Here is a 25,431-nt window from a genome sequence, read left to right as displayed (position 1 = left end):
GTTGACCAACCCCTCGATCTCGGCCTGAAATGGTCCGCTCGGTTGAGTGAATGGCCTGATCGCAGAATGATGTGCGAAGAGACAACGGTACCGCACGACGTGCCATGATCGGATGTATGTCATGAATGTCTTATAGAGTAGACGGAGCCCTTTAGGAAACAGGATAATACTGTCTTCAAGTTGTTCTAATTGAGTGCGACCAGCTCGGCACTTCACATTCATTCGCTATGGACCTCACAGAGTACGGCTCTGCCTGGATATGGCACCCCGACTGGATCGACAACAGGCCCGACGCTGCTGGCGGATTCTTGTACTTTCGTAAGACTCTGAGCATCTCTGATGTTCCGAGCCGGCCTGTCTACATCAATCTCACGGCAGACACGCGCTACAAGCTGTACATCAACAAACGACTGGTCCACTCCGGTCCTGTCAAGGGAGACGAGAACCGGTGGTTCTACGACACCATAGACATCCGACCCTTTCTTCAACAGGGGCAGAACCAAGTCGTCATCCATGTTCTACGGTTCTTCTATGCCACCACGTACGCCACATCTTTTCCGCGCATGCCGATTGGAGGCCTGTACGTGAGAACCATCGATCCAGCCAGCGAGGCCCAGCTGAACGGTGACGACACGTGGGAAACCGCCGTCGATGTCTCGGCACTCCTCAGGAGCGACGAGCCTTTCGACCTCTTCTTGCACATCTTTGAGCAGGTGGACCGGCGCAATGATGTGCACCTCTCATGGACATCTGCGAAGGGGCTGGATATCCAGGAAGACTGGGGTGTGATGCTGCCGTGGCGGCTCTGCGCCCGGATGATACCACCAATGAATCTGGAGGACGTCCAGTTCAACGCCGTCAACAACGTCCAGCGCCCTATTGGACAGGCCGAGTGGGAATCTTTGCTGTTGCGGCGCTCGTGCGCGGCGAACCCAACTCAAAGCCTCCGTCTGCCGTCTGGATCGAAGCATCACGTCGAACTGGCCGTTGAGAACCATACGACGGCATTCCTCACACTCCGGTTTGCGTCTGAAGAAGCTTCGGCCGGGAGTAAGCTTTCCATCACGTATTCCGAATGCTACGAGGATGATCCGGTCGTCGTACCCTTCGCGCGACGCAAGGGTGACCGCACCGACAAGTCCAAGAAAATTGTAGGACCTTCGGACAGCTATATTCTCGGGGGCTTGGCTACGAGTCTCGACCTTCACCCCATGGCGCCCGAGGAGGAGGTGTACCAGCCTTTCCACTATCGCACTTTCCGCTACCTCGCCATAGACATCGAGGTACCCGAGGATGCCGAGGTGCACGTCAAAGGGGTCGAAGTCGTCGGATACGGCTATCCACTCGCTCCTAAAGCCAGCTTCGACACCGGCGATGACTGGGTGTCGAAGTTGTGGTCTGTCAGCCTGCGTACTCTCCAGAACTGCATGCACGACTGCTACGAAGACTGCCCGTTCTACGAGCAGATGCAGTATCCCATGGACACTCGGAGCTCCGCGCTCTTCACCTACTTATCCTCAGGTGACGACCGGCTGGCTCGCCAGGCCATCGTTCAGCTTCACGACAGCTTCGTGCCGTCGGTCGGCTTGACGTCGTCTCGGTCGGTGTCGTCCGTCATGCAGAGACAGTTCATCCCGGCCTTTTCGCTGTACTGGATCTGCATGGTCGTCGACCACTTCGAACACCACGCAGATGCCGCGTTCGCGCGCAGGTTTCTCGGCGTGAGCGACGCCATCATCGAGACCTTTTCTTCGCGTATCGACGCAGAGCTCGGCCTGGTCCGCGCCTTCAACAACGCATTGTGGGAGTACACCGATTGGACCACCAGGTGGGCGCCCCAGGGGATCCCGACGGCGCTGCGGCGGACTGGCGTATCGACGTACACCAACTGTCTTTTTGTATTTGCTCTGAAGAAGCTGGCATGGCTCTGCGACAAGGTCGGCCGAGGTGCCGAATCGCGTCGTTACGAGGACGCGGCGGGAACGATCGTGAGAGCAGTCCGCGCACATTGTTTCGACGGCGAATTCTTCACCGACGGACTTGCCCTCGAGCTCGTCCCGGCCGAGGAGTTCAGCCAACACAGCCAGGTGTGGGCGGTGCTGGCCGGCGTGGCGACGGGTGAGCTCGCGGTGACGATCCTGGAGCGAAGCCTGGCGCAGGTCGACACTTCCGCGCCACAAGACGTCGCTCCGGAGGCGATCTCCGCGCGGCGGCTCTTCACCCCGACGTCCATCTCCTTCTCATTCTACACACTCCGAGCTCTGGCAGCGGCAGGAGATGAGGTATACAACAAGAACTTCCACTCGTTCTGGTCGATTTGGAGAGAGCAAATCGCGCAAAACCTCACGACGTGGGCAGAGGATGCCGTCAGCGTCCGTTCCGACTGCCATGCATGGGGCAGTGCGCCTATCCACGAGTTTCTGGTCGAAGTTGCCGGCATCCGGCCTGCGCAGCCGGGTTGGTCTGTCGTGATGTTCAAGCCTCGGCTATCTCTTTCCCCACGGCTCAAGGCATCAATACCAGTCCGGACTTCCAAGACCACCGCGATATTGGAGGTCAGCTGGGAGAGGACCAGCAAGGGGAGAAAAGAAGAAGCCTACGTCGTCAACCTTCGGTGTTCCTTCCGAGAGGCATCAGCAGCCAGTTTCCTGCCAGTTATGGTTTGCCTACCAGGCCGAGAACCGCATACTATAGAAGTACATAGCTCCAAGACCCTTACTATAAAGCTCCCTTAAGGGATAAGAAGGGCTGAGATATACTTATATGGTCACATGAGTATGCATGAATGTCATGTGGCTACAGGGTGGTAGTGTTTGCTAGACCAAGCTATAGCGGTAATATGATGTTATTTCTGCTGCCCAATTGTAGCACTTTGGAGAAGATGAGAAAACTTTCGGGGGCACACCTGTTGACTTTGTCTCTGAGATCAATGACATGTGGTTTCTGTCTGGACGGCTTCTTGATCCAAGCAAAGCAGAAGTTCTGCTGAGAGGAATCAATGGGCCACACGTGGCTATTCGCCGCCAGTCTGTAACAGTAAAAGACATGTTCGTCATTCATTATAGTGTACAGCATACTAAGAATGTACAGGAATCTCCCAACGCCGGTTCACGAGGTATGTCCGTAGCTTGAGCTGTCTAGTCCGACCCATCTTTGAAAAAAAAGAGGACTGCCGCACCGAATATGTAATGTTTTCGCACCAGTAACTCCGCTTCCGAGTTGATATCATGTAGAACTCTGTGCAATATTCGCTCCCTATTTTACTCCCTCGTCGTCCTCTCCGGGACAACCGATTGTGGCAGCCCCTAGCGCGTGGTATTCACCCGCCGGGGCTGCACCACCTCGGTGTCGGTAGATGTAGAATCGTCATCTACAACAGCAGGCGTCGTCGACCGTCTTCTCATCTCCTCAGCTATCGGTAGATGATGTTCGCCAACATCAAATGATCTGCTGCGTCTGCTTGCGAAACTGTCATCGAGCGACAGCATGGGAGGACCCGGATGGAGGAATGAGCTGAACAGGTTGCCCTTGTTTGTACTCTGTCTCCTCGACCTCAGGTGAGATCGACTGGCGCTCAAGGCAGTTCCGGTCGATGCGCCAGTAGCAGATCGTACCAGAACAGGCAGTGGGGCCTCAGCAGCTTCTTTCTCGAACCTGGCCTCACTCGGCAGTAGAACTGCGCGATCTAGGCCGTATGGTAGGCCGCGATGTCGTCCACGGATTTGCATGGCAATGATGATGAGCTTGCCTCCCGTGCTAAACTGCGAGCAGAGTGATGCGTTGACGTTGGGATAACCCAAACTGAGACCGACAGTGCCGTACGCACTCACTATTTCGAACAGAACCGAAAAAACATCAAAGTCCTTGGCCTGGATGCGGTTTCCTTCTGTGATGGCCAAAATGAACAGACCCAAGAACACATACCACAAGTCGAAAGAGAGTTGACGACGCAAATGGGTTCCGACATAGGACATGGCGTTGTTTTCGTTTGTGCCCTCGACGTCTTCGTCCGGATGGTGGTACACGCCAAGTGACTTCTCTTCGTACACGTTGGTGCGACGGATTGAGATAGCGATTGGGAATACGGAAATGTACATCATGATCATGTACGAAACCTGAACTGCAGGATGCAGAAGCGATATGTTGACGACGGAGAAACCCGCGGTTCTGGTCGCACACGCTTGAAACAGACCGTTGACAATCCGAATACCCACAGGCAAATGACTAACGGCATTGTCGTGAAGCTGTCGTTGGAGGTTAGCATGATTCCATTGGCGGGCGTAGCGAATACATACGTCAAGCAAGACAAAGAATAAGAGATCGAGTATGTTGAGACCCATGAGAATTGCGAAGAGCCACCAGGTCGCGCCTGCAGGGAAGAGTAGGGTGAAGCAACGACGGGGGTGGTCTAGCAGGAATCGCAGCTCCTGGTGGAGGCCACCATTTGGGACGATCTTGGACGAGACCCAGATGATGAACCGAAGCATAATGGGGAAGCCGGTGTTACCAATGATGATGAGAAACGACATGATCAAGAGGATGAACGTCGCGTCGTTGAAAGAGTTCATGCTGTCGGGGGTCAGGGTGAGACCGAGATCATTGAAGGCTGAATTCGCCGTGAAGATGGCCCACCAGGCCTTGCTGACGCCGCCGGACTCGACGTAGTTGCCGTACTTGTCATTGGAGCTGGTATGGATCCAAGGGAGGAAGCATGCGATGGCAAAAAGCGAGAAACCCCAGAAGTAGCACAGCAGAATGACTGCAAGCGTTCTCAAAGATCGATATTCGATTCCTCCCAACTCCTCACGTTGATCCTGTGTTAAGCCCGGGAAAGCGGAGTTTCTTCCTAGCGTGGGCGTGAAACTGAGATACGGCATTTCGTCTTCCTTGTCGCGAGAAAGCGCGGTTCTGAAGGTGTCGACGCGGCTTCGGACCTTGGTGAGAGGGTTTTCGGAGCCTGCCTCACTCTGCGATGCCTTCTTGCTGTGACGGCGAAACGAGAAGGGGAACATGGCCCTACCGATAACCTCGGCCTCCTCGGCGATCTCGTCTTTTCTTGCCCGTTCTTGGTCCTTGGGCCGCTCAGGCTCTTCAATCTTGATCGTCTGCCGACGACCGCCATTACCGACCTCGTTACCCATGCCGTTCGCTCCGCTCGCAGCGGAGTGTGCATGGAGAGCGGCCTCGTCGTCCTCGGGCTCAGGAGCATCGCCGTCCTCCACACGCTTCGGCTTCATGCCCCTCTCAGCATCTCTAGGGTTGGGAATTCGCAGAGTCTCTTCGTGGTGATCGTTGCGTTGTCGCTCGAGAATGGCCAAGTGCGCAGGAGAAGAGGGCGGCGGGAGCTTGACCTCGGGCTCGGTTCCATCGCTTCGGAAAACATTGCTTGCAAAAGTGATTCGGTTCTGCGATGGGTCGTTGTCATGCGCATCGTGGTTGTCATGTTGGGACCCCGGAACCGTACTGGGAGTCTGCTCTCCCGAGGAACGGTGGGCTGGGGTGCCGGGGATTGGAACGAAGCCGTTGCTGCCAGGGGATACACGACCGTCTTCGTCGTCCTTCATATCGAGCACGATGCCGTCGTTGGTGATCCTCTGGTTATTGCGGTGCATAACCTTAATATTGCGCACGCTTAAACCGCGGCCTCGCTCAGCCTGATTCAAGTCTTCGCCCCGGGCCCTGGACATTGATTTAGATATGGTGTTTCTCCGCTGGCGAGCTTCGCGGACGACGGTTTGGAATCGCTTCTCGAACCAGTAAAGTCGGAGGAAGACGACAGAAGAGTGTATGGTGATGGGGTTGGAGGTCATGGTAAAGAAGTAGAGGCATATTTGCTGGAAGGTGTTGAGCAAGTTCACGTCAATGGTGTTGAGACCGGCTTGCGTGTTGGCACCGCTGGCGAAGAACAGAGCGTCGATGTATGCCATCTGGCCACCGGCAGTGGCGTAGATGAGAATGGAGCCCAGGATGGTGAGGCCACAGATCCAGAAGTCTAAGGTCAAGTCGCGGTAGTGGTTAGCGCTGTGGGTTTTGCGCCGATTGAATGCGACGGCAGTTGGGACGAGCGAGGGAAGATACTTACAGTGAGCCGAGATGAAGTTGAAGTGAGGCTTCTTTGATATAAAAGAAGGCTTGGCTGCCCGAAGCTGGGCGAGCAGCCAGCCACGCGCGTCGTCGAGCATCTCTCTCGGATCGCGATGGTGGTTTGATGGCGAGCAGGACGGAATGGAGGGGGAAAAACAAGGCCTCTTGTTCAGAAGTAGGCGAGTCGAGACATCGGCCAGCTGGGGGATATGTATGAGTAGGTTGGTGTAGTGGGCGTTCTGGGTATGGGGCCAGGTCTTGGCACTAGTGTGGCTGTGAAGCTTTCTAGTCTAACCGTCCTCGAGCAAAGGATTGGATGACGGCTGAGCTGGAATTCATGACGATCGATTGGTGCGTGAGAAGGTGGACGAAGTGGTGGTCGCCGGTCGTGGTAAGCGTGACATCAGGTGGTGTCCGTGTATATACTGCGTAGGTAGGTAAGGTAGGCCGGTAAGTGCGGTAGGCAGGCAGGTAGATTCGACGAAAAAACCAGGATGGGAAAGAAGAGTCGAATTCGGATCGGATGAGTTCAGTGCTGAAGTATCCGTAGGTGGAACACAGAAGAGGCATCCGATGCTGCGGGCTGCAACTGCTAGGTACGGGTAAGGTAGATTGCAGATTGCAGATTGCAGGTGCCACTTGCTACTTCTACTGCCGGCGCGCCAACGCCAATGTCCCAGGGCTCTGCCGCTGGTTCTTGGCTCTTGGCTCAGCGACTGAAGACTGCAGCGACAGCAAAGCAGAAGAGATAGGCGACGGCGACGGCGACGGCGACAGGCCGGGGGAGGAGGATGGAGGTGTTTTAGATATTGTGCGATTGGGGTTCAGCTCAACAGGAGGCGTTCCGTCCTGTCCAGTTTTTTTTTCTCGGTTTTTTTAATTAGAAGGGAGCATGGCTGTTCCGTCCGGCGTGCGGGCGTCTCGGACGGGTTCAGTGGAGTACCTAACCACAACGACAACGTCCACAATGGCTGCGGCATATCCACATCTTCAGCCATCCATGCATTTTGACAAGGTCCTGGATGGGGTGCAATGGCAGTGGCAACGACCGGGACGACATTTCTGAACTGTGCCTGGGGATAACACAAGCTAAGCTTTGTCTGGCAGTAGTACTGCTCCACTGCCAATGGAACAGAAATAGCCCTCCCCATCGATGGAGAGTCCTCACTCACAGTCCAACGCTCCGGACAACCTGCTCTGAGTAACGGTCCAGAACACGGAATATCGTGGGGCGATTGCGACTCTATTTTCTACTACTCGTTCAACAGAAGGTTGCGTGATCGTGAGTTGGTCCAATTGACTCAGCGCAACATCGCATCGAACAACTCCTTAGCCTCAGATGCAGTGACAGTCACATCACTTACCATTTGCTTACACCACACCCGAGTCGCCTATGCAAGGTGCAAGGCCGACCTCGCCGCTCGCCGCTCGCCGAGGACCCCCTGTGCTCCTGTGACCGATGGTGGCTGCATCAAGCATCTCGAAAACTTGTCGGAATGATCGCCAATCATCTGCGCAAATCATTCATGTGTGGCCCGAATCATCCTGCTATTTAGATAGTACACGCTATGTGGTGACGGGCGCTGTTGGCTCGGCGGTCCAGAATGCCATGCAGCGCAACATGGAGACTTTCCTCTCCTGCGCAACGCAACGGCGTCCTTCAACAAGACCACACGGCTGGGCTTCAATAAGGTAGCACCTAGTTCTTAGCTCAACCTCATATGCGGTACTCTAGCTGACATGTAGCTCGTTGGTCGCAGCTCGTGAGACTCCAAGACACTGCCCGTGGACCGTGGACGCCAGACTACCAAATTTCCCGCGTAGCAGGTGCAGCTGGAGCTGTGAGTTCCCCCAACCAAGCCGGCGGAGTGCCAAGTAACTTTATTTTCTGGGTGGGTCGCAACCTCTCACCCAAGCAGAACACAGCAGAGCTGCTGCACTCGCCCGAAGCAGCAAGAAACCAGCACCCACGACAGGCATCAGGTACTAGGTAGGTATGCTACCCGACGTCATTTGTGCCAACGCATCTCACTCTGCTTCTCCAATCTCGAAGCATCTCTTGGAAATGGAAACCTGAAGGTGCCACACCCCTACCCTCCCGATCGTTGTCTCTTATTGCCTGCCATCTTGCGTGTCTGTACCTGACTGAAATGACCACTTGACATGTGAATACCAAGCATCTCCCCTCCTTCACCTTCGTCGCATACACTACCTTACATGATCTCATGTTGGCTGAGGTGCTTTCTCTGCCACAACCTACCTACGCAATCACGGTGCCGACACCTCCAAGGTAGGGTTCCCATTCCATACTTCCAAGATCAGCACCCAATAAGTCAGATACGTCCGTATATTTACAACGGCGCCGCGCATCCCGCTAAACCTATTCATCCACTAGGCAAGCCTCGGCCAGGTTCATGTTAAGCAAGAAACTAGTCGGGAACCTAGAAGTCTTCAGCATGACTCTCTCGAGGTCACGACACCTGTTAGAGAAATGCCTCTCGACCCCTATAAATTGAAACAGCATGGCCTCTGTATTTAACGGGTCATCCTAGCCAAGACGACGCAGTCCCTCGACCACAAAAACAATACCCTCCATTTCCCCGAATCAAACAACACCCGCAAGCCACGGAGACTTGTGAAACCTGTCGGCTTCCCCAGATATCCTGCAACCCATTGGATCTTTTTTAGGCGCACCTTATCTCATGCACCGGAGGCTTTCAGAAAGCCACCTGCTGTACAAATACATGCATAGCACAGCACAGCCCAACGATGATCTCAACAACATCGCCTTTAACAAATCGTGTGCTCTGCGCCACCACTTCGGAAACCAATACAACTCCTCTCAAATAGAAACATCGAGAGTGAACACTGTGCGATTCCATCGAACTATTTTCTGTCATTTTTTTGCCAATTCCAACCCTGTCTGACCGGGCTGCCGGCGTCTTATTCCGTCCATCCCGCCGGCCGGGTCCTGGGGTTCAGACCACTGACAGCAACTACCCACCGAGGTGGGAAGTGAGAACATCGCCAAACTGGAACTGGCGACAACCATCTTGTCGCTTTTCACTCTCACCATCCCAACACAACGTGACTTGCAGGTTGCTCTCTCTGTCTCTCGCTCACCCTGCTTCACCGCCGGGTCTGTTTGCTCCTCAGCCGATAGATCGCAGCCCTACTCCAGCCAGTCTTGTCAGGCACGCAACGTGCTGTACGCGACACCCCCAACCAACCACCCCTTTTCTTTTTTGTTGGGGGGGGGGGCCCCAAGGAATTGAACCCCAAATGATACAGAAACCTGATATTGTATAAGGAAAACATCTGGAATATATAGAAGCTAGTAAAGGAGGGTTTTATGAGACGCATCAAAGGATGAAGTCAACAAAGCAGTTCAGACAGACGCGAGTAGAAACCATACTTTAGCAGGTGGACGTAATAGGGCAGATGTAACCCTAAAGCAGTGATATGATGTTATGAATTTATGATACGTTCGACATCTACTCTAACAAACTGTGTTGGCTTGGATCTAGAAGTCTAAGAGACAGTGATATCAAGTTGATTGTCGAGCCTATTGTGGCCAAGGGTCGCAAGTCGCGCAAGGCTCATGCTTGCACACACGGCGATAGTTACCGTCATTGTCAGCATCCATGAAATTAGCCACATTTGGACAGGGCTTCGGGTGCGCGGCAGGGGGGCTTGTATGTCCACAGTTGCAACACTTCCAGCCGACGGGTAAGAGCTCCTCCTTGACCTTGCACCTCTTTCCGCCACAATGCCCGGCTATGTTTGCATACGTGCTGGTTGTCGCATTCGCACAGCGCTTCAGTTTCCCCCCCGGGGTCCGCTGGTTCGCAGCTACAGCAACGGAGCATTCTTCGGGTGTCTCAGGCGTCCACCGCTTCGGTTCGTACAGGTGTCCGCAGCTATAGACGGTCTTATATCTATGACACATTTTCGGCTCTACTAAGACCAAAGGTGTTACAGCTCGTTGTGTTGGTAGTGGGTTGGGGGTTGGTGACGTCAAGTTGTCTTCCCGTAAACAGTCGAATAGATCGTGGCTTCTCTAGACTAGTTAGTGACTGATTAAGATCTTTATAAGAGTCATAGAGCTTTATTTACTTGAGTTTGGAAAGTAATAACAGAGGTAGTTATGAAGTTGATTGCTAAAGAGCTGTAGAAGTCTGATCTCAAGCAGACTCATTCCATCCTATATATAAGTCCTGAATAGTCGCCTGGTTCAAGTGGACTCAAGCTCATGCTATGAACAAGTCCTGAACAGTTCCTTAGTTGAGGCGGAACCAAGCTCATGCTACACGTAGGTCCTGAACAGTTCCATGGTTTAAGTGGAAAAGCTCTTTCTACGTATAAGTTCCGAACAGCTCCTTGGTTCAAGTGGGACCAAGCTCTTTCTACAGATAAGTTCTGAACAGTTGCTTAGTTCAAACGGACTCGAAGTAATTCCACACACAAGTTCTGAACAATTCCTTTATTCCTAGGATTGATATCTCGACGCAACGCCCAGGCAGCCAACTGGTTGCGAGAGACCAAAAGACTGCTGGGCATTCAAGCCCGCCAACAAAGAAAACCCACCGCACGGGCCATCATCACCAACAGTACATGTATCCGTCAGAAATGCCAACAGACTGGGACACAAAACACCCATCTCTTCCACAGTCTTCAAAGTCGACCGGACTTCATCTACTCTCCTTTCAACCCAAACGTCGCCGCAAACAACAGTCATCATGGAAAATTTACTACACTACGAAGTCGCTAGTTGGATAGTGCATGAGACGGAAAACGACTGCACACTGATCATACGAGCCAACAACGGACGAGCCTTCTACTGCGATATAGACCCATCGCGATTTGTTCACTCGCCCAAGCTCACCGACAAATACCTCAAGTGTATCGAGGTGCTACGGTCTGGAGACGAGTGTGAGGAATACGATCTCTACGACGACGAAGAGGCGTGCGACTGGCTGTCGAAGCTGTTCGCGCCTCTCATCAACCAGCTGGCGCCGGCGCCCTCGCCGGTCCCCGAGCATGGGCGTCCGAACCTCTCCCAGTACCTGTTCCCTGAGGGCTTCAGTTGCGACCTGACGGCTACCGAAGAAGTCGCACGACCATACCATGAGAAGACTCGGGGCAACGGCTTGTGCGGCCCGGGTGTACGCGTAGGGGATGAGTTTCTTAGGGGCCTCGACGAGTGGACTCGGTCATACGATCCGTCCCAAGTCGACATACTCTACAACCGACCCAAGGACGTTTTGATAAAACCACCAAGCAAGGTCGTTGTTGATGCAGGAAATGGGGACATGGTCACGTGCTACTTCAAGGAGTTTCGCAGCGGCTCAGATCCAGACCAGGTGAAGAGGGAGATAATGACGCTGGAGAAAATCGCAAGGGCGCAGATACCTCTCGCCCCAAAAGCATGGATCTGCCGCATGCATGGAGTTGTTCGAGATGGGAACATGTTGATGGGAATGCTGCTTTCCTGGATCGACACACGCGGGGTGCTCTCAAGAGCCGAAGCCGAGATAAGCTCGTCCGCTTTGAGGCAACGTTGGAGGGAGCAGATCACCACATCACTGGGAATGCTGCATCGCGAAGGCATCATCTGGGGTGACGCTAAAGCCGAGAACATCTTAATTGACAGGGGCGATAATGCCTGGATCATCGACTTTGGAGGCAGTTACACACCTGGGTGGGTTGACAAGGACAAAGCTGAGACGTTGGAAGGCGACAAGCAGGGTCTCGAGAAGATACTCAGTTTCCTTTAGTAGAATACATTGCGTTCAATACAAAACCCCATTCATGACACATTGCAAAGCGAGAAATGGCTTCCTAGCTCGACAGAGAACCCTTCGTGGGGCCGGACGACGGCCTCGTCCCGCCGCTCCGGCAGGCGAGAGTGAGTCGGTCCAGCCCGTACGGATAGCATCTGGCGATACGCCGGCCTTGACATAAACTCCCGGGTGACGTTTGAAAATTGCTGATATCTACCTCAGAAGGCCTCCCCCCAATGACGTCCCCGACATACCTTTCACACCGCTCACCGACGCTCATGCCCAAACCCGAACCGCCAAGAATTCCCTGGCACCCTCGAACGCGCAGCAACCGTCAAGATAGGACAGACGGGAAAGATGCCGGCGGAGAATCACAGCTCGCCCCGATCCCAACCCGTGTATCTGCCAAGACCACCTGCTTTTGCACCGTTCAACTCGTTCGCCAGCCGGGCCCACGTGAAGGGGAACGTCTGCCGACTGGTAGATTTCCAGACCGACTATTCAGGAAACATCGATCGGGGATGGGAGCGAGGATATTCTGGCCCATGGCGCAATCCATTCATCCCCTGCCGAGTCCCCTACCGGACCCCCTGCTCAACCTACCTACAAACCACCCAGAAAGGGGGAAACGCGGTCTTGGCCATCTCGGAGCGTTTTCACAGCGCCGTACGTGACCGCAATCGCAAACGGCGCCTGTTTGTCATCTCCCAACTGATTCTGACCAAACAGCCACGTTTTCAAGGCAACATGGACGTCTTTGACAGAAACACGACAGCAGTGGACACTAAATAAAAACCCAATGCTAATTGCTCCAGCCGGGCGGCTAGTTCCCGGTTATCCGTCCACGGGAGCTTGTCGATCACCTTGCCCAAAACTCCCCTGGTAAACAGAGCCTCTGACTAGGGTTCTGTCGACAGGGAACGGAGAACATTTTCCATCGAGCCCCCCTTTTTCTTTACCAACAATTCTCGCTGGCGGGACCGCCGATTGGCATACGAGGTGCAGATACGACTAGATGGACGGACGGAACGGACACAGGGACATCCGTCACTGATCACTGGTTTTCCCAAAAAAGAGAAGTCCGGCATCCTTGGGGTTACCGGGTTGTCAGAAAACAGTGCCCGGAACGTTATCCAAAGACATGTCAACTACTCCTGCAAATGAGACGGCTTGCCTCATACTGAGGAGTAAACGGCAAACCGCAGCTGTGGACGGTTTCTTACCACGGATACGCTTCGTGTAGCGAAGATTGTCGCGAGTGTCATTGGGCATTTGCGTACATAGACATGGCCATTCACACCGGAAATGTCTGTGATATCTTACGAAGCAATTTAACGGGCGCCATGAGAGAACCTTTTGCCGTTTGATCTGAAAGTTCTCTTTGTTTGGCATGGATATCATGCCGCGACCCTCGCTTCGTCAGTGGTGACAGTATCATCGAAACGAATCGGCTCCTCCGAAGGTAGATCAAGCATACCAATTGCTGTTAAATGGGTCTTGAAGTCAAGCCAGGAGTAGAAGTTCGCATGTGGTGCGGCACTGGATGGAAGTGGACAGACAATCGGGCCATCGGGAGCTGCGAGGATCGCGAGGGCATAAAGAAATTCTCGTCTTCTCTCGAGCACCGGAAACTAATGCCAATTAATTTCATTGAAAATCATCGTGTATCTTCTATCCACGGTGTCAATTTACCAGTAAAGTTGCCTAATACCGTATGTTCTATACTACAACACGCAAAATCGCCGTTTGCTGTGCCCGTCGATCTGGAGCATCCATCCCCCCCACCAAAAGAAAAACGCCTTGACCCTGTTCATGATACAAACCCTGTCCCCTTACCGCTTGGCCTTTTCCCTTTGGATCTTCTTGAAGAACGAGCTGCTCTCGGGCTTGGCCTTCTTCAGCCTCACCCTCTTGTTCTGCTCCATGTAGGCCATGTCCTGGCCGCCGGACAAATCGCCGAGCAGACCGGCCGTCCTCCGCGCCGCGGCCTTCTTCTTGCCCCTGGCGGGCGCGCGACCCATGTTGCCGCTGTGGAACAAGTCGTCGATGACTTCGTCCTCGCCGCCGGCCTCGTTCTCGATGAGCACCTTCTGCAGCAGTTCGCGCCTCTCACTGGCGGCAGCGTAGGCGAGACCGGGCGTCTTCTCGATGTTGGCGAGTTGGGTGATGACCTTGAAGGCGTAGCCCTGGTCGACGAGGAAAGCCTGGCGTTTGGAGGAGTAGTACATCTCCTGTGTATCCTTGGACACGAGGGAGTAGAAGAAGGCGTTGAAGCCCTCGTCGTTTCTTCTCTTGGCTCGCAGGATACGGCCGAGGCGCTGGGCCTCTTGACGACGAGAACCGTAGTGCGATGAGATCTGGATGAGGCACGTCGCCTCGGGCAAGTCCAGCGACGTGTCTCCGATCTTGGACAAGAATAGGGTGTTGACCTGCGGGTTGTGCTGGAAGTTCTGAAGAATGTTCATGCGTTCTGCTTGACCCGTACCGCCGTAAATGTAGGCCTTTTCGAGCTTCTCGGCGTAGGTCTTCAGCGCGTACACGTTGTCTGAAAACACGATGATCTTGTCTCCTCGGGACTCGTGGTAGTTGATGAGGTACTGAGCGGCCTGGAACTTGCGAGGATTCATGATGTAAAGCAAAGCGCGTTTCCGTGCAGAGGCCTTAAGATACTCGTCGTAGAACTCCGTCGTCATGGGGCACCAGACTTCGGCGCACTGAACCTTGGCAATGTGGCCTTGTTCAGAAAGCTCCATCCAATTCGCCTCGTACAGTTTGGGTCCGATGAGGAAGTTCAGATCGGAGATTTTGTCATCTTCGCGAAGAAGAGTGGCAGTGAGACCGAGCTTCGAGTGAGTCTTGATAGAGGAGGTGACCTTGCGGAAGATATTCGCAGGCACGACGTGCACTTCGTCGAGAAGCATCAGACCCCACTCTCGAGTCTGCAGGAAGTCCATCATCTTCTTCGCTTCGTGAGATCTCTCTCTGGTCTGCGTGACCATGGAATACGTGGTGACGATGATACCGGTATTACCCGGAAAGATTCTGCCTTTGTTGTCGGAAGTGAATGCTTCGATATCCTCAGGTTTGATGTTGGACCATTTGAGAAACTCGTTTCTCCACTGAACGACGGACATGGAACTGGTGCAAAGTACGATGACACCCTTCTTGACGGTGCAAGCTGCCGTGATACCGACAAGCGTCTTTCCAGCACCGCAAGGAAGAACGATCAGACCACTCTTGGCTCGACCGTTACCAAACATCTTGCTTAGACTCTTTTCTTGGTACGGTCGAATCAAAGTGCCGGGCCGCAGATCGATTTCGAGGTTCGGGTTGGCTTCGTCTCTTCTGAAATCGTACTCCTCAAGCACGGGATACTCCAATTCGAGACACCGCTTTTGCACGGTCTCGACAGCGTCATCCGAGATTTCAAAGGCGTGGGTGATTTCCTGATCGTCGTCATCGTCGTCGTTCAGTGCCGCGTAAACTTCGCTCTCCTTGGCGTCGCCCTCGCGTCCCTTGGCTTTCTGCTCTTCAGCCTGTCTCACTCCAGCAGCGTTGGCCGTGCCTGGAATGACCAGAGGGCCTTGCTTCGGAGCGGCTGTGGTTGTAATTTCCTCGTTTCCGTGTACTCGCAGAGGTCCAATCACAGGATCCTTCAACAACTTTTGCAGAATTACTGGATCGGTACTTTCTACGAAGTACTTTGTGTTCTTCAAGACGAGCTTCACCTTGCCAAAGCTCTGTGTGCATCCCTCGATGAATTTGCGGATACTCTCGGGTAGGGGCATCTTCAGAAAACGGTCGAGGGTATTGATGATGTCTCCGGGCGACAAGCCCACCGAGACGGCAGCGTACAGGCTGTGTGTGGTGAGGGCATATTCGTGGACGAACGAGGGTCGCGATATCGGCTCGGCGATGGTGATCAAGAAGTCCTGCGCTTGCTCGGCAAGCGGATTGAAGCTCTCGAGGAAAATACGTCCCTTGGCTGGGTCGATCCAGAGCGGGCGGTTTTGGTAATCGGGCTTAAGTTGCAGGTACGAGAAGTCGCGACGCTTCTTAAACAATGCTGACATAGACTCGTGGCCGTTCGCTTTCGGTCGATCGAGGTAGGCCTCGACGGAGAACTTGTCGACGTTCTTCTCGAGGTTCTCATCTTCGGGTTCGCTGACGGGATCCACAGCCGAGGACTCGTTGTCGCTAGCAGCGCTCCTCGGAGTAGCTCCTCCTGGGGTCGAAACCGCAGAGCCCTTTCCAACCTTGATGCTGCCGGTGCCGGCCCCCTGAGCCTTCCTCTTCGGTGGCATCGTGGTGAAAGGGATTCTGGGATGTCGAGGTGTCGAGGTGTCGATGCGTCCAGGATGGTTGATGTGAAGAGGCGAATGATGTAGCCTGCTGCCTACAAATGCTGCTAAGGTAAGCAGCAGCTGCAGACAAGCAGGTCGAAGTTAATTCGCAGGCAGCTTTTAGCGGGATCCACCTGCCAGGGACCCAAGTGAATGGTGCAGTGACAGACTGAACCAGTTTGCTCTGTGGAAGTTCACAGCGCTGTTGCTGTGTGGCTTGGTCTGGTCTTGTTGATGCTTGGGTGTTCTGTGAAACTTTGAGTGCACTTTTTATTGGTGAATTCCAATTTCCTTGGTGATTTGATAAGAAGCTGAAATGAAAGAGCTTTCTATCCCAGTCTATCTTAAGGAGGGACTTATTTATTAGTCAGGTACAGGAGGGAGCGCCTTCCAATTTCAGGATACGCCTCCAGTAACTGCCTGTTTTATACCTAAGATGGGTTCAAAAATCATCAAAGAGAAACATTAGATGATTTGAGTCCGGGCATCCATCTTAAGGAAAAGAATTACAAGTGATATTTAATAAATATTCGTTACTGGGATTTGGTAGTCGTCGTCAACGATTTGGCATCCGCCCATTCGGCGGGGTGTATGCAGCGGGAAGCAGGCCTGGGAGCGGCAAACCAGGACCCCGCCAAATTTATCAGCATGGAATCGCCAAATCTCTAGTGGATCTTTCCTTCACCTCACGACCACAACCAAAAGCCGCGACCATCCCCAAGATCGTGCCCTCGTTATACGAACATCGAGAAGGAGAGACTGGTATACGAGCATTAGCAACCACTTGTCTCTCGAAGAGAGAGATAGAAACACACAATGTGGTGAGCATCCCATCATTCTACCAAAAACCCTGACCGCCAACTAACAGAACGCGACAGCAAACACATCCTTAACGCGCAAGTCGCCATCCGCTCGCCATGCTGTATGTCTACACACCCATCCTCTCAACGAAACACCCAATCTGACCGTCTACCCAACAGGCAAGAAATGGTTCGACTGCGCCGAGTGCCACCAGGAGCAGGAGACGCACCCCCTCCTCCAGACCTTCGAGATGACCTTCGCCTGCAAGAAGTGCAAGAAGTGCTTCCGCAAGGATGCCCAAGAGTTTGAGGACTGCGACGAGTACTGCCCACACTGCGATAACCACTTCGTCATTGACGCCAAGACCCCCAAGGCCGCCATCTCCGTCGAGGGCGAGGACGCGCGCAAGGACAGCCGCATGATCAAGGACGAGCGCGTCAGGCAGCCGGAAGGACGATCAATATTCGATCTCCTGGACGACGCGGACAAGCTGGGTTGAGGTGGGCGAATAGGGCGAACAAAACAATGACAACAATACGGTCGGTAGCAGGCAATTTCATGGACACCGTTTTTTAGTAGATTCCCCACGGCATGTCTAGAGGTGGTAATACAATGGTATTTGGTGAATACCCTCATCAGTGTCGTCTATCCGCGATCCCAACGCCGTTTCATGCCTTTACTCATCACCGCCGTCCGGGCCTCTCGTGAGGATCGCCGCGCTTCCAGTGCCTGGCGTCCGGCCCGTCTTCTTCTTGGCCGCCTCCTCCTGCTTCTCCTGCTCAATGTTCTTGACATAGTTCTCGATCTCCTCCACCGGGAGCATCTCGATGTTCTTGCCGGGCGCCATCAGCGCAATCTCGATGTTCTTGGCTCCGGTCTGGACAACCTCGAGAAGCGACTTGATGGCAAGACGGATGGTAGCCTCCCTGTCCATGTCCTCCTTGTAGTTGCGCTCGAGGAACTCGCGAACGGTCTTGCTGGAACGGCCGATGGCATTGGCTTTCCTATCGCGGGGTCAGCTACATGCTTTGGCAAAGTTTCGACGAGTAGGTCATACCATGCTGAGTAGATACCAGAAGGCTCGGTCTGGTACAAGCGGGGAACCTTGCTGCCGCTGTCGAAGCCGACGATCAAGGTGCTAATGCCGAAAGGGCGAACACCACCACTCTGTGTGTACCGTTGCTGGACACCGGCAACATACTTGGTCATGTACTCGATCGAGGCAGGGTCCTCAACCGTGAGTCTGTGAGACTGAGCCTCTAACCGCGCCTTGTCGACAAGGATGCGGGCATCGGCGTTCAAGCCCGCGAAGGCGAGGCAGACGTGGGTGTCGAGGAGCTGGATCTTGGAAGGGGTAATTCGGGTGTCTTGCAGCTTCATGGCTGATCGCTTTTCGCATCCGAGAACGACGACATCTGTACCCTTGACACCGACCGCACACGTTCCTGTACCAACAGTGAGCTGGGGTTCGCCCTGGCAAGCGGCTGATGCGCAGTATTACCTCGCTTGACGGCTTCACCGGCATATTCGACCTGGAAAACGTGTCCATCGGGACTGCAACAGTTAGACGGGGAAGCTGAGGGGAATTCGAGGGGGCGGGGTGGTGACGAACCTGAAGACTGTTCGCGGCGGGTTAGCTTAGAGCGGTGCAATCGCGGGCAAGAAGGGCAACGTACCAGACAACGCTCTGTCGTATCCTGAAGCCATCTTTGCTGTGTGATGGTCGAGTCGAAGAGAATTTGGGTATTGTTGTTGTTGAGTCTCGCGAGGTGTTCGTTATTGCGGGACAATTGCTGTTGATAGAAAGGGTGCGGTCGGTGGAGGATGGATGGAGCAATAGGTGAGGTAGAGGCAGGCTGCAGGTCTGACGAAGCTTCGGTACCTGCTGGCAGGCATGGAAGGCTGAAAAGCTCCAGGAGCTCCTGCGCTCCCGGGGAAAGTCCGGGTAATGGACCTTTCAGTGAGGGGAGCTCGGGTGGCATGGTCCAGTCGACTTGTCTGGTCCGTGCACGATGACACCCACTTGCTGGCAGCTTCCTTACCGGAACTTAGCAAGAAGACTTCTTCATTCAACAAACACGTTGGTCGGGCTGTCCTCGCCGATTTTCAATGTTCGAATTGCGCCAAACTTATGGAATAAATTCTATTATTCTTTAAGTTATATTCATGTTATACAACGGCTTCGTGTTGTTGTTCAACACAACAACATCCAAACAGCGGCGGTAGACGCCGCCCAAGACATACATGGCAACAATACTTCCCCGCGACGGCAGCCAGGCCATTGATCGCGCAATAACGAGAGCCATCCAATCGCCAGGATCAACAAAAGACCCGGTATTCTCAAAATACTACCAAAATGAGCAAAAGCCGAAAAGCAATCCGTGTGCTCCTGATATCCGATGCCCCCTCCACTACCGACTCCCGGGTAGCTTTTATCAACGATGTCTAACCAGCAAAGTCCAAAGAAAGCGCAAGTAGGAGCCTGCTCCTTCAAAATCCTCCAATGTCGGCCCATTGTCGACTCTGAAGGACGTTGGCGATGTCTTGTCCTTTGGAGACCAATCTTAACTTGAAGTTTTCGCACCACATGATCTCCAGCTCCCCGTCCCTCGAGGACGCATTCAGTTCTCTGTAGAATTCCAACGCCGCGGCAAGAGGTGCCACCAGCAAATCGGGCTGGACAGTTGTACTCACGGCGAAGTCCAGGGCGCGACAAATTCTCGCAGCAAAATCTCGTCGCTGTTGATACCTCGCAAGGTTGATTTGTAAATGGGGCGGCAAGTCGGGATACATATTTGGGAAGTCCTCGATCACGGGTTGGAAGATGACGTGATGCAGGCTTTCGACGCACCGATGGAGGATGAGCAGAGTCATCCAATAGTACAGGAACATGACGGCAGTTACGCCGTCCTTGAAGGCAAGGCTATCGGCGAAGGGATCGGCGAAGGGACCCTGCGGCAACTCTTGGTCGTCCGCTTCTTCGATCCAGTAAGCGTATGGATGCTCAAGAGTAGGGGAGCGGGCGAAGGAATCCCATTCATCGAGCTGCTGCTCAACCTGCAAACAGTTGCTCAACAACTCCTGGGCCTTCAGTCGCCGCTGTAAAGTTGCAGCATAAGGTATTGTTCGATCCACTTTCGCAAGGATACCGGGGACGTGGACAATGATATCGAACAGTCTATCGAACATAGACTTGGGGTGCATCTCCCAGGGGATGGTGCACCAGTCGAAAGAGGCCAGAAACGTCGGTTTCCTCTGGAAGAGGGCGAGGGTAATCTTGCGCAACGAATTAGCTCGCTGACCCGTCTGCAAAGTTTCAGGATGTACTCTTACAGCACTACATCTGTATACCCTGACGAAGAAGTGGTGAGATGGGAATTGTTTGAAGTATTCTGGGCCAAAACTCTTCACGGCATCCTGGTGCTCCTGAGGGGCTCCCCACGGGGTCACAGTATTCGTCATAAGAAGTGAAGGGGTTTGCTGTTCTGTGTTAATGGCCAGCCTGCAGGGAGAGTACACCGAACCAACCTCAAACAGGAAAGCACAGAGGCCCTCCGGCTGGCCAACCCCATTCCCAGCAGGCAGAAGACTGAGCATTGTCTGCGCAGCCACATTCATCTCGCCGCCATTTTCCCAAGTTTCTAAGTCGACCAACGAGTAGGGCGGTAAGGCAACTCGAAACCCAAACTGACTTTGGTCTTCACCGCCCCGCATGATGCTCTGAAGCTTGGTATGCAAAGCCGCGATCTGCACCGAATACACGACGCCGTTATTGGAAACGGAGACCAAGTCATCCCAGGCGGGGGCTAGTGGCTCCGTCGGTACGGGGCGAGGTACAGTTTCCTCTTCGACCTTGGGCTTTGGGGATCTCCTCGGTGGGTTAACCTGGCGCGGAGGGTGGGACGAGCATCGGCCGCCGTCGTCGATGGTTGCGGTGATGAAGACCATTTCGCGCTCGTACCCCGCGCATTCTCGGCCGCTGTCGATGCATTTCCGACAGTACGGTCGTTCGTTGTCGCACTAAGGCCGTCAGCTGTTGTCTCTCCCAAGAGGCGGGCGGTCCACGGGAGGGGCTCTTCAGCTTACCTTAACTCTCCGAGCCCTGCATGTCTCGCACCCCTTATACTTACCACGGACTCCAACCATGGTGACAAATCAGAATCTCGAACTTGAACGTGGAAAGATGCGCAATGCCCATAGCTGGCCTAGCCTTCTCCGAGATGACGATGGAACACGGAAAGGGCACGAGCGGATATATATCATATACCAAGCACCTGGAAAGTGGGACGTCAAGCGGCCTCTCTCTTCAACAGGATGGTGGACGAAGGAGGTTCTTACGTTGGGCGAGTGCCGAACGTCTTGTGGGACCGCGTCAGGCAAGCCAAATGGTTCGCGGGAAACCTGGTTGATGGTGTGCTGCAGCCCTACCGAGGGTGGATCATGACGGTGTACGGGACAAACAACGGCAAGGGAACTGAACGTTTGGGACGGCTCAGACGAATAAGATTCCTGCGGCTGCGTATGCAAGCCAGGCCGCCCCGAGACGGATCAAATATATGCCTCCCTTTGGTTAGATTCGGAGGCAGGGTGCGGGTAGATGGGGTCTCGCGGTTGTGCGGCCGAGGCACGCAGGCACGATGCGGTCGACGAGCGGGAGCATCATGTTCCTTTTTGGATTCCTTGCATAGTTTGGCATCGGGGCTATCAAACATGGCGTTCCTGAACCGATCGAAAATCAACGGACAAGTCCGTATTTTCACTTTTGAATGGGGAAAGAGATTGTACCGAGGGATGCATGTCTATCCGTCTGGAATCATATGTGGAGGGGGAAAACATTTTCTCACGCTACGTATGCACGGGACATGATAAACCGGTGAAGACTGCTTATTGCAGTGCAACCCGAGACTTTGACAGAGGAGACTGAGACCACAAGTCCCCAAGAACCAGAACAATCAAGACAAAAAAGTGTAAACGACCTCATATCTGGCCCCGGACGGACGGTGTGGTTGGCGCACGTTCCAATTACCCATAACTGGGCTCCGTAGGGCTGCATGCCGTCACAGACCGACGACAGGGGTGAACGGCTCGGAGGCCCCACGAGACATACGGGCCACGGCCCCGGATTGGCTCCTCGGAGGCTGACATGAGCTGCGCGCAGTAAAGGGGCAAATGGGAGCTGAGAAGAAGTACTGTGGTAGGATTCTGCCGGGGGACCTGTCAGCCAGACGGCGCGGAAAGCCCGGACGGGGTCAGGCACGTCAAAGACAAGGGGGACAAGAGAGAGAGAGAGAGAGAGAGAGAGATGTGTGAGTGAGAGTGAGGGGGACAGGACGGACGGAGGGTGAGAGGGAGCGACAAGGGACGATCACACCAGCGCCGGGGCTCGGGTGTCGGCGACGGCGCGATTGTCATTGGTGTTTCTCGCTTACATTGGGGGCGGCCGTACCGCAGCCAATGGACGCGGCTTACGGTCTTCTCCAGGAACGTTCGAGTCACCCAGGGCTGAGACCTGACCTCGGAACCCAAGCACCCAAGATGGAGCCGCTGCGGTTGAGGCTGGGAAGGAGGAGGACCTTTGGCAGGTTAAGAGGGGATTGGAGAGGGGGGAATGCATGGCATCACTTTTCGTCAACGCTCCGATCTCAGACATGTCCGATGTAAGTCAAGACCACTCCGTGTCGCGGTTCGGCGCCCCGATGCCGGGGTGGAGGAAGGGGGGATGGGGCGCCCGATGCCGGGGATGAGCGATCTGATCTGATCAACAAGGGAAACAATGGCTGTGCTTTTTCTTCTTTTTTTTTGTGTGTGGTTGTGGTCGATGTGATGATGATATCCTAGGATACATGCGGTGTGTGATATCCTACTAAATTACCGCCTGCCGAGGCTTTTTCTAATTCCTCCCCTCCTCTTGTAAGACAGATTTCAAAATATGTCCCGATTGGGAATCATGTCTTCTACACCGAGTGGCAGTCACGCACACGCGCAGCCGCGCACGCGGCACACGCATCTACGGCATACTCACACGCACACTGTTCGTTTCCCGGGTTCCAGGTTGCCTTTTACAAGCCCGCTGCCTTAATTCCGTTGGAGGGGTCCCAGTGGTTGGTTGGGAATCCAGCCGGTCAACACAGCCCGACTTCGACAAACCCGTTTCCAGGACTCAGGCCCGAGGGCTGGGTGCAGCCATGAACCTCTTTCTCCGCTCATTGTTGGGGGGTATCGTTTCTTGGCGCTTCCTCAGACGTATTTGTAAGGGTTCATGATGCCGTTCTAATTGGCTTGACGTCAGCATTCCTTTCACACGCGGCTGGCGTCATGGTTGATTGTTAAGCGGGACGGAGGGGAGGGCCAGTATGTGGGGGGCAGAACATGGGGGATGATGGCGGGGGATGTCAGATGTTGGCGAGGAAGAGGGAGCCAGAGTTGGCAAGGATACGAAGGAACACAGAAGCGACGGAGCGCACCCCGGGGGAGGGGGGGAAACATAGACGAGTGGCTTACCGGGTCATAGAGATTCTTGATCTGCTTCATCAGACCAACCATGCTCTCGTTTCGGCTGTAGCCGATGAACTTCTTCTTCGCCACGCCCAAGCCGTGCTCGGCGCTGATGCTGCCATTGCGCTCCTGGATCCACTCGTAGACGAACGGCTCCAGGACCTTCTCGATGCGGGGGTCGTATCGTCTGACGGCGACGTTGAGGTGAAGGTTCGAGTCGCCCATGTGGCCGTAGCCGACGACACCCACCGCGGGGAAGTCGTCCGTGTTGCCGACGAGCCCGGCCTCCTCCATCCTGGCCTTGGTGTCGTCGACGAGCTGGTAGAGCTCCTTGAGCGGGATGGACACGTCGTACTTGTACGTGCCGCCCCAGTGGCCCAGGCACTCGGGGATGCCCTCGCGCCAGCCCCAGAGCGCCTTGCTCTGCGTCTCGTCCTGCGCGAGCACGCCGTCCTCGACGATCTCGTTGGACATGACGTCCTCGAGGAACTTCTCGAGCTTCTCGTAGTCGTGGTCGCCGTTGGAGCCGCTCGTCTCGACCAGGCAGTAGAACGGGTGGTCGCCCTCGAGCGGGCGCTTGTTGCCCCTGACGGCGTGGACGAGGTCCTGGCTGCGGCCGTCCATGAGCTCGAAGGCGGAGAGGATCTCGCCGAGCTGGCCCTTGGCGGCCTTGAACGCCTGCTGGGCCTTGTCGTACGACTCGAGGCCGAAGAAGGCGACGTTGACGGCCTGGGAGCGCTGCGGGCAGATGATGGAGACCTTGGTGATGATGCCGATGGTGCCCTCGCCGCCGATGAAGAGCTGCTTGAGGTCGTAGCCCGTGTTGTTCTTGCGCAGGGTGCAGAGATCGTCGACGATGGTGCCGTCGGGCAGGACGGCCTCGAGACCGAGGACGTTGCCGTGGAGGCTGCCGTAACGCAGCAGACGCAGTCCGCCGGCGTTTGTGGCGACATTGCCGCCGACGTGGCAGGAGCCCTTGGCTCCGAGGTCGAGGGGGAAGATGTAGCCGTGCTCGGCGAGGTACTTGTCAGCAACCTCGAGAATGACGCCGGCGTCGACGACGAGAGTACCGCTGACGTCGTCGAATGAGCGGATCTGGTTCATGCGGCTCATGTTGATGACGATCTCGTCAAAGACGGGGACGGAGCCGCCTACGAGACCCGTGTTGCCTCCCTGGGGCACGACGGCGAGCTTGTGCTCGTTGCAGTACTTGAGGATCTTGCTGACCTCTTCCGTGGACGCGGGCTTGAGGACGAGCTGAGACTGGCCGCGGTACTTGCGCAGCCAGTCCTCGTTGAAAGCCGCCAGGTCGTCGGCCGCGTTCGTGGTCACGCCGTCGACGAGGCCGGAGGGGCCCAGCAGGTCCTTGAACCAGGCGACGTGGGCGTCGGTGACCTGGGCGAAGCGCGAGTCCCGCTTGATGTCCGGGTAGGCGTTGGCGGTGAGCTTGATCTCCTTTAGGTCCTTTGAGGGTCTCACGGCCGTGGTCGAGAGGCACCGGGCGGCGGCGGCGACTACGGCCGGGGCCGAGATCTGCCGCATGGCGTGCCGGCTGCCGGTGGTCAGCAGCGTCTGCCTCCGGGCCGCTGTCCGGAGGAGGGGCTGGATTCTTCCTCTTGAGGCCATTCTGACGGAGGCTTAGACACAAGGAAAGTGGACGGTGCGCAGAACACTATCAGACCGGGCTTTGGACCTTTCTCCTCGTGTGTCTGGAAACTTGATTGAAAGACTGAGATCAAAAAAGTTGCGAGAGGTTCGAGATTTAGTTGAGGTTGGCCCCGACTTCGGCTTTAAGCACTAAACCCCTGTATGACGAACCAGTCAATGGGGCGGAATTGCCAACCCGATGGCGTCAAAGCCCGCTGGAAAGCCGTGGTGTTGCGCAAAGTTCAGTAGCTCCCGTCCGCTACGGGGCAGGCAATTCG

At 54.8% G+C, this 25,431-nt stretch overlaps 7 protein-coding genes across 7 annotated transcripts; 3 read left to right on the top strand and 4 right to left on the bottom strand.

Annotated features, from left to right (window-relative positions):
* Window positions 1–227: 227 nt before the first annotated feature.
* Window positions 228–2,735, top strand: CkaCkLH20_09909 (uncharacterized protein; the record flags this gene model as incomplete). The annotated part of the gene is made up of 1 exon (XM_038892624.1): window positions 228–2,735. The coding sequence occupies one exon, from the start codon at window positions 228–230 to the stop codon at window positions 2,733–2,735; it is 2,508 nt and encodes an 835-aa protein (XP_038742191.1).
* A 570-nt stretch (window positions 2,736–3,305) lies between these two features.
* Window positions 3,306–6,182, bottom strand: CkaCkLH20_09908 (potassium ion transporter; the record flags this gene model as incomplete). The annotated part of the gene is made up of 3 exons (XM_038892623.1): window positions 3,306–4,244; window positions 4,296–5,992; window positions 6,083–6,182. The coding sequence occupies 3 exons, from the start codon at window positions 6,180–6,182 to the stop codon at window positions 3,306–3,308; spliced, it is 2,736 nt and encodes a 911-aa protein (XP_038742190.1).
* A 4,641-nt stretch (window positions 6,183–10,823) lies between these two features.
* Window positions 10,824–11,861, top strand: CkaCkLH20_09907 (uncharacterized protein; the record flags this gene model as incomplete). Its single annotated transcript, XM_038892622.1, has 1 exon — window positions 10,824–11,861. One exon carries the CDS (start codon window positions 10,824–10,826, stop codon window positions 11,859–11,861), a length of 1,038 nt encoding a protein of 345 aa, XP_038742189.1.
* Window positions 11,862–13,699: 1,838 nt separating this feature from the next.
* CkaCkLH20_09906 (DNA repair helicase rad25) lies at window positions 13,700–16,171 on the bottom strand (the record flags this gene model as incomplete). Its single annotated transcript, XM_038892621.1, has 1 exon — window positions 13,700–16,171. One exon carries the CDS (start codon window positions 16,169–16,171, stop codon window positions 13,700–13,702), a length of 2,472 nt encoding a protein of 823 aa, XP_038742188.1.
* Window positions 16,172–17,171: 1,000 nt separating this feature from the next.
* CkaCkLH20_09905 (zinc finger protein) lies at window positions 17,172–17,510 on the top strand (the record flags this gene model as incomplete). The annotated part of the gene is made up of 1 exon (XM_038892620.1): window positions 17,172–17,510. One exon carries the CDS (start codon window positions 17,172–17,174, stop codon window positions 17,508–17,510), a length of 339 nt encoding a protein of 112 aa, XP_038742187.1.
* Window positions 17,511–17,687: 177 nt separating this feature from the next.
* On the bottom strand, window positions 17,688–18,718 carry CkaCkLH20_09904 (proteasome component pre6; the record flags this gene model as incomplete). Its single annotated transcript, XM_038892619.1, has 5 exons — window positions 17,688–18,015; window positions 18,069–18,456; window positions 18,513–18,565; window positions 18,624–18,630; window positions 18,688–18,718. 5 exons carry the CDS (start codon window positions 18,716–18,718, stop codon window positions 17,688–17,690), a joined length of 807 nt encoding a protein of 268 aa, XP_038742186.1.
* Window positions 18,719–19,501: 783 nt separating this feature from the next.
* CkaCkLH20_09903 (uncharacterized protein) lies at window positions 19,502–25,132 on the bottom strand (the record flags this gene model as incomplete). Its single annotated transcript, XM_038892618.1, has 3 exons — window positions 19,502–20,287; window positions 20,345–21,031; window positions 23,513–25,132. The coding sequence occupies 3 exons, from the start codon at window positions 25,130–25,132 to the stop codon at window positions 19,502–19,504; spliced, it is 3,093 nt and encodes a 1,030-aa protein (XP_038742185.1).
* Window positions 25,133–25,431: the final 299 nt, after the last annotated feature.

Source organism: Colletotrichum karsti, assembly GCF_011947395.1.
Source record: "Colletotrichum karsti strain CkLH20 chromosome Unknown Scaffold36, whole genome shotgun sequence".
Taxonomy (NCBI): domain Eukaryota; kingdom Fungi; phylum Ascomycota; class Sordariomycetes; order Glomerellales; family Glomerellaceae; genus Colletotrichum; species Colletotrichum karsti.
The sequence above is the reverse complement of the archived record's forward strand: the minus strand, read 5'-3'. Positions and strand labels throughout refer to the sequence as shown.